The sequence below is a fragment of the Tiliqua scincoides genome, chromosome 7 (assembly GCF_035046505.1).
Source record: "Tiliqua scincoides isolate rTilSci1 chromosome 7, rTilSci1.hap2, whole genome shotgun sequence".
Classification (NCBI taxonomy): Eukaryota; Metazoa; Chordata; class Lepidosauria; order Squamata; family Scincidae; genus Tiliqua; species Tiliqua scincoides.
This window is the reverse complement of record NC_089827.1, coordinates 70,423,471-70,438,342: the sequence shown is the minus strand read 5'-3', so window position 1 is coordinate 70,438,342 and position 14,872 is coordinate 70,423,471. Positions and strand designations below refer to the sequence as shown.

The following is a 14,872-nucleotide window of genomic DNA, read 5'->3' as shown; positions in this document are numbered from 1 at the left end:
TGGAGTTCTAAAGTTCAGAAAAGAAGTCAGCGTTCACAAGAACAAGATACATGGCAAGATGCCTGCAGCCTTTTCATCCAACAAGCAAGATGACACAAAGTGATGAAAACTTTGTCTGTGTAGATTGAAGATACTAGAACTAGCCTTGTTATGTTTTGGACAGGTGCAATGCTAGCCCTATGTAGGAGCCTTTTCAGGTTTTGGTTTTTTTTTCAAAAAAGGATGAGATATGCTATTTCATAATAGCTAATTTGTTCTTAGTATTTGGATTGCATAGGACTGTTGATGGATTTTCTTGGCCCTACAGAAAAATTGTTGACTGTAGTCGATGGTAGACCAACTGTGTCATAGTTTATCTTCCTGGGAGAGACAATCAGGTCCCAGGCAAAAGGAAGGTAGCAGGACTGTACTGAGCACCATATAAATTCAATAAGGGACGCAAGCATTCTACAGGTCATATATTTCGCTCTTTCAGCCTCCTTCATCAGCCATTGAGAGTCACTGTATAGTGTTTCAGACGTGGACTGAGTTGTAACAGGAAACTATGGTTCGTAGCTGTGAGAACAAAGACAGCTCATGTCTCCCCTGTCTACTTTTGCATGTGAGAGGAGGAGATTGAAGCTTCCACTGGTCTTTTGGACTAAACTATTTATTTGAATTGTGGGCAAGTGTTGTTTATTAAAACTGCAAGTGGATAACAAGCCAGCAGTTGAAGCCATGGTTTGATCCTGGTTTGTTTTACCTGCCTGCGGCTTGAATAAAACGCATTCTGACATAATAGGAAAATGCACTTTGGTTCAAACTGAAAGTAGAAGTTTTCAGTTTTCTTCTCTTGTGCATGAAAGAGAAGAAAACAGGGAGGAGTGGGAGAACCTGCAGTTTCCTGGCGTGGCCGCTCCAAGCCTCTCTGCTGCCTGAAGTGGCACTATAGTGCACTTCCTCCCTTCCTCAGTGTTGGGCCGTGTTCTCCACCCAGTGGTGCACTTGGCTCCCTCCCCGGCAGCATGCTTCACTCCCCCCTTCCTCCATGGCACACTAGTGCCACTGCTGTTCTTCCTCCCGCTCCCTGGAGTCTGCTCCAGTGTCTCCACTCTCTCCTTTTCTCCATACTATCTTCTGCTCCAATCTCCTCATGTTTAAAATCCAGGAAGAGAGAGTGGAAACAGAAGGAGCAGCAGTGTTACCAAAAAGGGCTGTTATGTTTTAAGGGGAATTATTACAGTGCCCTCATTGGAAACTTCGGGATCACAGGCTAGGTAACAAGACAGTGTAATGCAAAGAAATTCCTTTTTAGCTTGAAAAGAGACTGGAAGAAAGATAACTTTCAATAGGATTATATTTTTATTGCAAAAAACACACAGGTAAACATAATGCACATGGAAAATGGTAAGTATATGTTTCTTGGTTCCTAGTACTTGCATCTAGTGTACCTAGCTTTATGGTGGTTGCATGTGAAAAGTATTTGGTGCATCCGAGGAAATCAGAAAAGGATAGGTTGTAGGGAAGGATTTTAGGGGTCCCTGATCTGCCAACCCAGTTGCTGACTAAAGATGGGGAGAGAAGGGGAGAAAAAAGGGGGGGGAGCAGGGAAAAGGTTCCAGACAGGTTATAGGTTACCTGAAAGGTTATAGTTACCTGTCCTGAGGAGCAGATGGATGGGGGGGGGAAGTCCTGGAAGGAGGACCTCTGCCTTGGAGGGGCAGCCAGAGAGAGAGCCTGCATGTGCCAGCCTTCTCTTAAAAGGGTTTTTGCTGACCTGGATGCTGACCTGAATGACCCGGATGTGGCCTAGAGCTGATCTGGATGCGCTTGCTCACTACACACAGTGGGGCACATGGAGCATGCAAAGATCAGGAAGTCAGGTATCAGCCATGGCTGACCTCCTGGGGGGGGGGAAAGGCAGTTTGCATACGGTACTTAAGAGTGATTAAGCTACAACAATAGGAAACATTTAAACAATTATTAGCTATGCCAGACTCCTTGTCTTCACCATGAGCTTGTGACTTTACCTGAATTTGGCCTGTGTGAGAAGTTTAAATGGGTTTGCATAAACAGTGATTGGATTGGGCTTAAAACAATAGGGGCCACTTAAGCAACGATTAACAGTGATTGAGACAACAATTTACTCTTTAGACTTTGCTGCTAAAGTCTTTGCTGCTAAAGTCTTTGTTGCTGTGTGCATGGAGAGCTGGAGTTTGTGTAAACTTATGACTTTTACCAGGGTTTTTGGAAACTGGGCCTGTTTGCTGGGCCCGTATGATATTTTAGTCCATAATAACATAACCAGATATGAAATCTCAACTTAAAAGGAAACAGGGGATTTTCACGTAGCAGCAGTGGCTGGCATGCTGTGCATCCAGGGGAGGTGCTGGCCAAACAGCAGTGTTGACATGAGGCAAAGTGAGAGGAAGTGCTGCAATGAGGAATGGAGAGAAGATAGGAAGCAGGTAGGTAGTCCCTCACCTGTCACCTGAGGCAAGTGCTCCACCTAATTTCTTCAGTTTCTTGATGCTTATCTTCCTAGCAGAAAACAGTGGCTTCCTGTTGTATCTGATCTAGGCCGAGTCTCCACTCAGCCGTAAAGGTCACTGGGTGACCGTGAGCTAGTCAGTGTCTCTCAGTTTAATCTATGTCATAGAGTTGCAGTGAGAATAAAATAGGTCCATGTATGCTGTCCTGAGCATCTTGGAAGCAGAATAAAGCCGCATTAGATAATCCACAGTAGCAACAGGATACATAACTTTGTGGTTCACAGATTGCAAGGGGATAGAGATTAATATTTTAGATGGAAATACAGATCATGGTTATGGTGTAATTTGCTTCCCTTTCTGCCATCTTCTGAAGGGATAGTTTTTTTTTTTTCTTCCTGATGTGAACTGGGGAAGGCTTTGGAATCATAATGAAATATTTAAAAGGCATTATCGCCAAGTATTATCACTTGATTAATTCTAAACCGAAGGAGCTTGATTTCCAGAATAGGAAGTTGGATCTTTGTGTCTCTGTAGGTCATGCTTTGTGGGTCATGCCAACCCATTCAGCTGGCAGTTGTTGTTTGATATGGCCACGAGCATTTTGGAATTTGATGTGCTTTGTTTCATTTGCTCCCTTTCAACTGACCACTAAATCCTGAAGTACCAAAGAGACTTTGCATTTTTATTAAAGTTTAACAAGATCCACCTGTGTGTGCTAAGAAGAAAGATTTGAGGAGTGAGGGTGACAGTAAAGTGAAATGGTTTTTTAAAATCAGATCGGTGTTGTAACATACAGGTGGTGTAATAGATAATGGTTGTCTGTCCTCACTTCTAGCTTAAGATAATAAACAGTGAAGAGCAATCTATAGCACAGAGCAAATGGAAGAGCTTAATATAAAGAAAGAAAATGTTTACTGTACACCCCTTCAGATGGACATCCTCTCTGATCAGAGACGTATGCTCTTTAAGCCCCCTAACAACCTTCTGACTGCCTCTCCAAAAGACCTTTCCCCTTCCCCTCTCATACTTGTGTACACATATGCGCACCCATATAGTTCAAAGCTTCATGTCATGGGGTGCACTTATAAAGGGAACGCAGGGAATGAGCAAGCATGTGTAGTCCACTTTTTAGATCTCCCAGCTCCAATGTCTGGGTTTTCTTCCAGCAGTCTTCCAGTTTTCTTTCAACTGTGACTCTTTTCCAAGTCACTGGCCCTGAGTCAGGTTTGAGTCAGTGACATCCGTGACTTGGGTTAACACGAGTCACAAAAGATACGTGTTTTCAAAACTCGAGTTGAGTCTTTAAGCGTTGAGTTCCCCATCCCTGCTTCGAACCATTGTAGAAAATACTTTTGTGTGCAGTCCTCATAAAGCAGGTGAATTGACCAATAACCCACCCAGGTGCTGATTACATTTATCTTAAGTGTGTTTTCTTCTTCCCATGGGTTGGATCATTTCTGTTTTTTCATTCATTTCACCTTTTCATCAGTAGGAGAAAGATCTGGTTACAGTTAGCTCTATATTTACGCTCTTCCGGCTGCATCTGCTCTCGATCTGCAATTTCAGATTCATTTATCTTTATATACCTGGCTCTTTCAGTGTATTATTCTAGGAATAATTCAGGTTTGTTCTCCAGTGTTGCTTTTAAATTGAGCAGATTGGCAGGAAAAGCATCAAAGAAGTGGCATGGATAACAAAGACAGTTATAGCAGGTGATGTAATCGATGCACTGTTGCCTCTGTTAGAGGGATCTGGGTATTCAAAAATGTCAACTTAGTTTGAAGAAAAGGACATTCAACACCCTGCCCTAGTTCTTTTTTTTTTTTTTGACACTTTCATTTCAATTGGGCATTCAGGAATCCCTTTCTAATTATCTCATAAACTCTTTCTAATTTATCAGTACTGTAGTAGCCACTCCCTTCCCTGCGCACACACTGTGTTTACTCTCTACTTGCTTCAGAGTCCTGCAAAGAATTCCTGAGTAACATTCTAGGAATTACCCCACATGGCACAATGTTTCACTGATGCAAGAACTCTTGTGTCCTTTTTGCTTTGCGCAGCAGGCTGCAGAATGGACGTGGAAAGTAGGATCTTTTGATAAGTGAGGAAGAGGCAAACTCCTTTGCTTCTTCTCTGCTACTTCAGTGTTTAGTAATGGTGAGATTGCGAAGTATGTGCATGTGGCATCCTGTATTTATTTTCAAGGGGTGTTTCTCTTTAAGCTTCTTTATGTTTTAATCTTTAGTCAGTATTGGACAACCTCTTCTGCAGCAGCATGGAACCTATCACATTCCATAGGCTTCACTCTAACCCAGTAAAGATTGTTAGCAGAGTGGAGGATTAAAACAGCCCCACACCCAGCAAACTGACTTTTGTTAAGTGCTTTACTGGAAGAAAGAAAGAACAGCAGACATTGTTACATATGCAGGCAGATATGTAACTGGCTGAAAACAAGACAGAAAAAAGAAGCCAAACAAGTCTAGTGGCAGTAGGAGAGAACAATCCCCAAGCCTTTAAACAAACAACAAAGTCCCTCTATGGTGGAGACCACCGTAAACACAGACATCCCTCATCAGGGGTGTCAAACATAAGGCCTGTGGACTGAATGCGACCCCTGGAAGCAATTTATCTGGCCCCCATTATAATTGTACTCTCCCAGCATGATAACTGGGCTCTCTTATATCTTGAAATTATGAACATGATTTGCACATTTTTTCTTCTGTCATTTGCAGCTATTGAGATTCTGTGTGAGAGCAAAGTGCTTATTTATGGCCATCATCTGCTTATTGATATAACTTTCTGCTTAATGACTACTTCCGGCTCTCAGCAAGCACCAAGAATGCTGACTTCAGCCCTCTGTATGAAACAAGTTCGGCATCGCTGGTCTACATACATAAGAACATACGCGTAAGAGCCCTGCTGAATTGACCCAAGGGCCCACCTAGTCCAGCTTCCTGTATCTCACAGTGGCTCGCTGGGCGACTCAGTTCAAATTCACATCAAATTGCCTCTCCAGCAGACCGTCTTATTCTCAGCGCTTCACATTGCTGTAGGAACAACATGTTGCAAAATGTTACAACCCAATCCTAATGGCTGCAGCACTGCCAGGTGTTTGGCTAGGTGCCAAAATGGGCACTACTGTATTCAGCGGCCCTGTTGGGGCTGCCAGAAGCTTCCTTGGGGAAATGGGGCTTTCATCCTCTTCCCCCAAGTAAGGGCACGGGGCCACAATGGGTCTCCTTCAGTCTGCGTTGGCTATTTTGCCTGCACAGACTGGAGGAGCTCTGTGTTGAGTTTTTCAGCCCAAAACGGAGCATAGGATACAGCAGAGCAGTCCTATGGATTTCAATATAATTTACCACCAAGTAAATTGATTTAGGATTGTGGCCTGTTATTGAATACAGGAAGAGAAATTTGGCCAAATATATGTAAAGACTTATATTTCTACAATATTAGTACAAAGTATACTAAACAATTTTCAGGACATTTGCCAACAGTATCACTTTTATCCTCCCCCCTTTCTTTATTCTGTTTTCACATGGGGACAAAGGATAACATTTATAACTAAGTCAAAACAGTAATCTGTTCATAAATGTGTTTATAGTGTTAGCAGAAATATAGCACAGGTATATTTCTTCATGTAAGATAGTTCGATATAGGTTACTTTTAAATGGCCTTGGGGGGGAAAAAAAAGGCAGGATTTTCACCTGTTCTGCTATGTGGATACCCACCGAGGCACATTGCTAAGTATTGTATCACTTAGAAATGGATACCTGAGCATTTCCAAAACCTAATCTTGGGACTATCATGTTTTTAATTAGGAAAGGATTGCTGTAATATAACCCAATAAAATTCCAAATCTGATACTCAGCAGGGCAAAACCAACAGAATGACACAAAAGAGAACTGTTACGGTGATTGTAGTCTTTAATTTTTTATTGATATCCTAAAGATCTCTAAGAAGCCAACTTTGGAAATTGTACTAGTTAGCTGTCTACTTCAGTAATTTGTGTGCTCATCTATCCTTTTGTGTGATGTTTTATAGGAATTATTGAATGCCCATTTACCCTTTTTATTGAATGAGAATATTCTGGAAATCTTTTTATAAAGAAACAGAGAAGAGAAAACTTGAATACGCAGCTAAGCACTCTGTTCATTCTATGGATTAACTCTTCTTTATATACAATAATTATATACAATAATTACCTAGGATTTGTTTACAAAAGTAGTTTAATTCGGCAACTCCTTAACACATCACAATCACTGATAGCAAGAAATGTGACTGAATAATTAGGGGCTTTTGGCTCACCTCAATTTAATCCTTAGGCAAATGACCAAGTAAACAAACAGTTATCATAATTTTAGACGTGATACTGCTCAAATATCGTTCAAGTACAAATCTCTCTTAAACTTGTTTCACAGCCAGGAAAAGAAGATGTCATTTATTGCTCTTATGTGCCCTATTACACATAAACAAGGATTTTTTTCCTTTTTCTTGAGCAGCTGTGTTTATGTAGCACTGGGGTGTCATTGAGGTTTTTCCCTTAAAAGAGGAAATTAATTATGTTTTTAATTGTAATGTGATTTTTAAATCCTTTTTTATTAGGCTACATTTTGTGATATCCTTCTGATCTTTTTATTAGCTGTTATGCAAATAATTTTAAGAAATACGATTTAAATTTATTGTTCAGAAAAAAATGTGTGATTTTTGTGCAAACTAAATTTTCCGTACAAAGGAGGAAAAGTTCATTTGTTTACTTATGAAGCCCTGATATTTTTTGAAAATTCAGGCCTGTTGCTGCGTTCTTGGTTGCTTGCCCAGATTTCTGTCACTGTTTCTCCATTGCTTAGCAACACCATGCTATCACAATGGAACTGAACAGGCTTGTTTTGGTAATTTAATGGGAAGATATGAGCTAGCCTTACAGTGGGAAAAGTATTTTGTTTTTGTTTTCTATCAGCTTAATTTGGCTTCATGTGACAGGCTATACTCCATTGTGTTTTACCTTAAAAGGTTACTGGAGCTCTGAGTCAGAAGGTGAAGATGCAAAAACCACATTTTCTTGTTCATCTCTATGTTGTGCTATATTTAGTGGCAGGGCATAGAATTTGCACGATGTTCTACCCTGGTATTTCAATTGAAAAAGATTTTGGGTTTTCAGTAGGTAAAGACCTTGAAAAAATGCAGGCTGTCAGTCTGAGAGGCTAGATAGCCTGATTTGCTATAGGGCAGTTTGATATGTCATTAAATCAGCTTCATAACATAGTTGGGTTGCAAGATGATGGTCTGCATACTGTACACCATTAGCGGCTAATGTTTCAGGCGAGTCTGCCACATGTAAAAATATGTGATAGCACCATTTTGCATTCTGTTCTCTGGGTTTCATTGGCATAAAGCATTTGCAGATATTAGACTGGAGGCAAGATCTTTGTTTGTGTTCCAGCTTAACTATTACAAGTCTGCTCTCCTCAAGCTGTAATGAGCTCACCCATCCTCAGACTTGCTGCCCAAAAGCTTCCACTTGTCTTTCCCAGTTGTTTCTCTCTCGCAAGACTATTAGTCATGTTATATTAGTCATGATATATTTATACCTCCCTAACATTTTCCTTGCCCCTCTTGTACCACCTTTGCACACGCGCACGCACACACACACACACGCACAAAATCTGTTCTAGAACTTATAGCATCCTTTTAAAATCTTTTAATATCTTTTTAAACATCTGGTTACAGGCCTGATCCTTTTCTAATTTGCTGCGCTATGCTCTTTTACCTGGTTATTTTTTTTTCTTATCTGACTACTGTTTTTATGATATGTTATGTTTTTATCTGTTTTTAAATTATGTTTTGTAAGTTGTTTTTAACCTTGTTTGTAAGCCGCCTTGTCCCTTCGGGGAGAAAGGCGGGGTAAAAATAATAATAATAATAATTTTAATAGTAATAGTAGTAATAGTAATAATAGTAATAATAGTAAATCCTTGCCAGAGAAAGGTTGGCCCTCACTGTTGGGATGAATTTGCAAGTTTGCCTTTAAAAAGAATCCTTAAAGTGAGGCATGTGATTAATTCAGACTTCAAGATGAGAAGGGTGTTTTTGTTCTGTTAAACACTCATCCTAAGTAATTTGGCTGTATGGTGAAACTGTGCAAGTCCAGCATCCATGGATTTGACTCACTGCAGATGCCAGTAGGTACTGTGGTCCACAATAAAAGGGCTTTATCAACAAAAAAGCATACTAGTTTCATGCGGCCAAACCATGCTGTTTCCCAGCTTCTAGAGCTGTTTTTAGCTCTGAAAACCCCAATTCTGGGTCACGCTGAGGTTCTGCTCTTCTCCCAGCATCACCCCGGAATTAATTGCAATGCATGCTGGGGTGAAGTTGGGTGAAGAGAGGTACTCCATGTGATGTGGAAGTGAGTTTTTCAGAGCTAAAAATAGCGCTAGAAGCTGGGAAACAACATGGTTTGGTGACATGAAGGTGGGAAACATTTTGGTGCACTTTTCTTGTTGTTAAAGCCCTTTTAATGTGGTCTCAGGGTTTCAGCATCTGCAGGGGTTTCCAGAACAGAACCCCTGTGAATACTGAAGTCCCACCTGTAGTCAATTCAACTTAGAAAGTGACATGGACCACTTACCTTACACATTGTGAATCAATTCCTTCACAGTCATCCCTTTTATTGCATACTGATGGATCTGAGTTTATATCTAGGTCAACTTGACACAACTTGATTTAAAACTCGGGCTGACCCACAAACAGCCCAAATATAGCCAAAGCCCAGATGAGGGAATAGGAGCTACAATCTAACAAGTTCTCTGTTGCTTTGCTCTGTGGATGCCTCAATGATATATAATTGTCTTTTCATACGTAACAATCCTTTCTCCTTTACAGGGTGTAGACAGTTCAAACTTGTCTATAATCATTCAGAACAAGAAGTGCTTTGATAATGACATTGTTTGCTCAAAGAGTGTCTTTATCTCTGTTGGAGACACTGAGCTTTATTTCAGTGAGCCCCTAGACATACAGGTAAGTTCCATCTTCTTTTTTTAACTTGTCTTTTGTTCAGGAAACCATAGTACAACTTGATAACAAAATCACAAGCTATCTAAACAAACGTAAGAAAAAAGCTCATGTTCTCAAGTAACAAAAATGCTCCCAGGTTTTTGTTTCCTGCTCTTTTTTTTTCATGGGCTTTCATATAATTAGCATTCTACTGGATACTACGGAACTTCACTGGAGCCAAGGATTCCTCCATCCTGCCCCCAAAGAGCTCTTTGTGTGTCTGACTCTGCTTGGGAGCCAGCATATTGCTTGTTGGGGATGGAGATGTAGCTCAATGGCAGAGCACAAGTTTTGCATGATGATCTATCCCTGCCACCTCCAGTTGGTCAAGGGAAGACCCCTGTTTTAAAAACATGGTAACCTGCTGAACTAAAGAGACCAAAGGCCTGACTTGGTATAAGGCAGTGTTATATATTTATATACAGGTGAGTCTCATCTTACATGAGGGTTAGGTTCTGAAATTAGCATGTAAGACAAAAATAATGTACAGGTTGGTTCTCAACCAAGGGGGATTCATTCCCAGTATCCCCACACCTGCGGATACTAAAACCACAGATAATGCAATCTGCAGGTTTCTTTCAGAAATCTAACATGTGGGATGAAAATGACAAAGAGCCTTAAAGATGAATGCGTTTTTCAGCATAAACTTTAATGGATTACAGTCCATTTCATCTGATGCTAACTGAGGATGACACCATGCATTGGATGAAGTGGACTGTACAGGTGTGCCCTGGTATTTGAGGAGTTCCACTGAGGAACCCCTCGCAGTTACCCGAAATTCCGGATACCAGGGACGCCTCCATGCCCTCCAGAGGTGAGGGGAGCTCTGCAGGTCTTCTGTGGGCCTCAGAATGACTGTTTCAATGAAAAAGTCACTTCTAATTTTGCTGAAAAACCGAAAGTGATGTTTTTATGCCTTTAAAAGGCATTATGAGGGCTGGGGAAGCCGTTTGGGGTGTCCCAGTCAGGCCACCCTGCAGGTTCAGAATCCACAGATAATCCCTGGCATGCGCACAGCCTCTCTGGGGCTCCGAAGACCCTCCAGAGGCAAGGGGAGCCTAACCTCCAAAGGGTACAGGGGGTGTGGGGACCCTCCCGTATCCATGATTATCTCTAACAGTGGATATGGGGCCCACCTGTAGTTCACTAATGGAGCAATATTGGATAAGTGTGCATAGGACAGAAGCCAAAGCCTTAGTCTTGATGTTTGATATACAACCCTACATTGATTTAGCTGCAGTAAATTCAGTTACCCCTCTGGATGTGAGACAGTATTTACCTAGACCTTGCACTTTAAGAAATGCACTTTGCTGCTTTTGTTCCCCCGACATATTTTTTTTTCTTATGCTGCCATTGAACATTAATAATTTGTCTTTCACAATATTAATTTTTTTGCAGAGGATGCTGAGGAGACATGAAGATAAAACCAAGTATCAGCTTTGGAAGGCTGGATATTATACAGCAGTACATTTTCCAGAGCAGGACCTCACAATCTTGTGGGACAGGAAGACAACAATGCATATAAAAGTTGGAGCTCAGTGGAAGGTGAATGACTTTAAGATTGAGCCTCCTGTATTTTTCAGTGTTGAGCTATTCATAGAAATGGGAGGGGCATTGATGTCACAGACTGCTAGGCTTTGTATGCTAATTGACTCTTGACAAAGACAAATCCAAAATTTGGAAGGTTGGGGGGATGGGGTAAAATAAATGATCAACATTATCATTTGAATCACTGGCATTCGACACAACTTGTTGAATTGTGAAGAAAGAATTGTGTTGTGAAGAAAAGGGAGTCAGCTCACTCTCTAGGAGAAAAAAATTGTGTCCTATTTAAAGATATATCTGTATGTATCATTATTAATAGAAGAAAGAGAGTGCAGAGGAGCTCCTGTATCCATGGATCCCATATCTGCAGTTTCACTTAACTACGGATTGGGTCCACGGTTTGCCCCCTCCAGAGGCAAGGGGAGTGGGCCTCAGAATGAAGCCCTCTGGGGCTTCCTTGGGCCTCAGAATGCCTTATTAGGCGATAAAAACATCACCTCCGATTTTACAGTAAAACCAGAAGTTGCGTTTTTTACCTCTAACAGTCATTTTGAGGGCTGCAGAGGCGGCAGGAGGATGGACATTGTCTGCTTCATTAAAAATTAGTCATATATGTTTTATACATGGTCGTGCTCACTGACATCAATGCATTCAGATTTAACGAATGTTTGGCATTAATGGAAGCCCTTCTCCCCCATTAGTCTGCTGAATCAAGGGTTCTCTGTACCAGATTTTAATTTTAAGGAAATAACCAGTGCCTGCTTAAGTAGTGTAAAATATAAATTTAAGCTTTAAAGATAGCAGCTCAGTGGGGAAATGTTTATCATATTTCTCTAACAGTTCTTGTGTTTCACTCTATTTTGTGGTCCTATTACTGGAATTTGGTTTTTTTGTCACTAAGAATATTTTGGAAATCATTATCTTGAGGGCTTTGTTCTGATTATTTTAAATCAAATGATGACCAAAAATGGTGTCCTGTTATAATTTCAGGGCAAACTGTCAGGTTTGTGTGGGAATTTTGATAAATTCACTTCAAATGATCTGACTACATCAAATAATATGGAAGTAAGAAATGCTCAGGTTTTTGGAGAGAGCTGGGCAATAGGGCAGGTAAGCAAGATGTCCATTCAGTTTCAAAATAAATAATAATGTGGTGTTTAGTGTATTGGAATTGGTAGAAATATCAAAAAGTTACCATGAAACCAACAACTAGTTTGATAGGAGGGGGTGTTTGGAAACTCTTCTCTTTCACTGCCTCCCCCATTGCTGTGATTGTGTACATTCACCTTTTAATTCTTCCCGCTCTCACTGAGTCAAGCAGTTTCCATGTGGGGCAAGGAAATGGAGAAGACAGTCATGCTCTAGACCAGTGCTTCTCAAAGTATCTGCTGTGGTGGGTCGACACTTTTTTTGTTCAATGTGCCAGGGACCAGAAAAATAAATAAATAAAACTCAGCTCTTGCCTCATCTCTCCCATTGTCTTATAGTCTTTTGTGAAACCTGGCATGTGTTGTCCTGCGGCAAGCTTCCAATTAGTCTGTGGAACTCTTTGCCACTGGAAGTAGTGATGATGGCATCTTGCCGAGATGCCTTTAAGAGGGGATTGGACAAATTTCTGGAGGAAATGTTCATTACGGGTTACAAGTCATAGTAGGTATGTGCAAGCTCCTGCTTTTAGGCTGCCTCTGATTGCCAGATGCAGGGAGGGTACCAGGACGCAGGTTGTGTCTGTTACCTTGTGTGCTCCCTGAAGCATTTGGTGGGCCATTGTGAGATACAGGAAACTGGACTAGATGGGCCTTTGGCCTGATCCAGTGGTCTGTTCTTATGTTCTTAAACTTCAGGAGAATTCATGGCTCTGATCTCTCAATGGCTCACTGGCTAGCCATAGACCACAGTTTGAGAAGCACTACTCTAGTCTAGACAGTGCCTAGAGAGGTTTCCAATGTATTATCATGTTACAAAAAGTGTGAGCGCATTGCAGTGCCAGTTCCAGTGTTTGGGGGCAGGGGTCTTTGGACATAAAGTCCTCAGTGGGCCCACCTTCTCCTAACCACTGTTACCACTGCACATTCACTTGTCCTCAGGGCATAATCCAGACAGCCAGCCAAAGGATAAACCGAGGCTGCTGCTCCATTTCCTGGCTCATGTCCTTGCTCACATTCTTAAGAACCTCTGTAATGCAGAAAACCTCAGCAGAAAGAAACAGCAGCAAGGCAAGGGGGCACCATGATTGGATTGGTAGTGGTCCCTCTGCTGAGGCAGGCGCCTGGCAGTGCTGGCCTCTGATTCCTGCCTTGTGAGGTTATTATAGGGAGATGAAAGCTGCTAATTTTTTGCCTGTGTGTATTATACTACCTCAGTAGTGCTGATGTGGACCCTATTGCTGTCAAAACAATGTATGTTGGGAAATATTTAAAGAAACTCTTGGTTCAGTTTGTTTCCCTGCTGGACTGAATGCACAGATGAATACAGTTCCTATTCAGCTGAAGCGCAGTTACTTGAAAAAATGTCAGCCCTCTTCTCCGTGACTCTCTGCCTTTGCAGATGCAGTTCAAAAGTGCAATGACTTTTTTTCTCCCATTCCTTTGCTGCCATATCAAATTACAAATGCTTTCACTAATTTTCTGTCTTCTACGTGCTCTGGGCATCTTTCTGCATTACAGTTCATTCTGACTGCTTGCCGTAAGGCCGTTTGTTTCCTATATGGATACGGCTTCTACATTAAACCAATGTGTCAAATCTGCGTATTCTATAACATTTGACAAAGGTATACATGTCTGTTTTATACATGCTTCCAGTCCTATGTACAATAGTTGGAGAAAGTTCGTCCTCTGTATACACAGTGAATGGATGCATAGGCATTTTAAAACACTTTGAGATTTATATGCGGTGTACATATAGTGTTATCTTGCAGAGAGATGTTATCACACAAAACAATTTCCTACACAGAGCCCTTTCTCTAAAAGGCTTGGAAGGAAGAGTCATATTCCCTGCAGTTTTTGACATTGTGATAAGCTTTTTGTAGTTTTCCCAACAGTTAATGTGTCTCTATTGTTACTTCCATATTCTAACTTGTTGGGTAATGTTTGCCCTCATTGTCGATGTGTTGACGTTATTGACGTTAAACCAAATAATATATTGGATAAACCAAATTTTGTTTATGATTTACAGTTGGCTGCTCTGGAAACCAGGATATGTGACAGGGAAAAATATTTGGTTTGCATGCCAAAAAAGGGGGGGAATTGAGTTTATTTTAAAAACGAAACAGTAAAAATTATCTGTTTCAATTAAATGTTTTCAGCTGTAAGGAGAGTATGAGGTTCAGGAGAAGATACTGCATGTGGGTTCTTTTTTGTGACTGTTTCTAAAAGTCTTTTGTATTCACAAGAAAGCATACTGTGCCTAAATAAAATTGCAGTGCAGTAATAATTGCAATGTTGATTTCTTCTGTAAACCAGTGTGCAAACTCAAATGAGACCATAAAGCCATGTGAAGTACATCAGAGCAAGTTCCCTTATGCCAAAAAGGAATGCTCAGTTTTGTATAGTGATGTTTTTGCCCCCTGTCGCAATGTGGTAAGTGAATATTTCATTAATTTGTGAAAAAGGAACAAATTAACTGAATCTCTGATCACCAAGTATTTAAAGGGCTGCCTTAGCACCAGAAACTGGTTAATTCTATGAATGACTACGCTTAGGTTGAGCAAGTGGACCAGACAATAAACTTCCCCTGGACTTGATGCTAGGAATCTACTTATGAAATGCTGAGAAGGTGTCAGTTATAGATTGCTTCTACAC

At 41.0% G+C, this 14,872-nt stretch overlaps 1 protein-coding gene across 1 annotated transcript in view; it reads left to right on the top strand.

Moving 5' to 3' along the window:
• Positions 1-14,872, top strand: part of OTOGL (otogelin like) — a 90,889-nt gene that overhangs the window by 32,302 nt on the left and 43,715 nt on the right. The window contains 4 exon segments of the mRNA XM_066634501.1: positions 9,357-9,518; positions 10,926-11,072; positions 12,063-12,182; positions 14,534-14,650. Of these exon segments, the coding sequence (XP_066490598.1) occupies positions 9,357-9,518; positions 10,926-11,072; positions 12,063-12,182; positions 14,534-14,650 (546 nt within the window).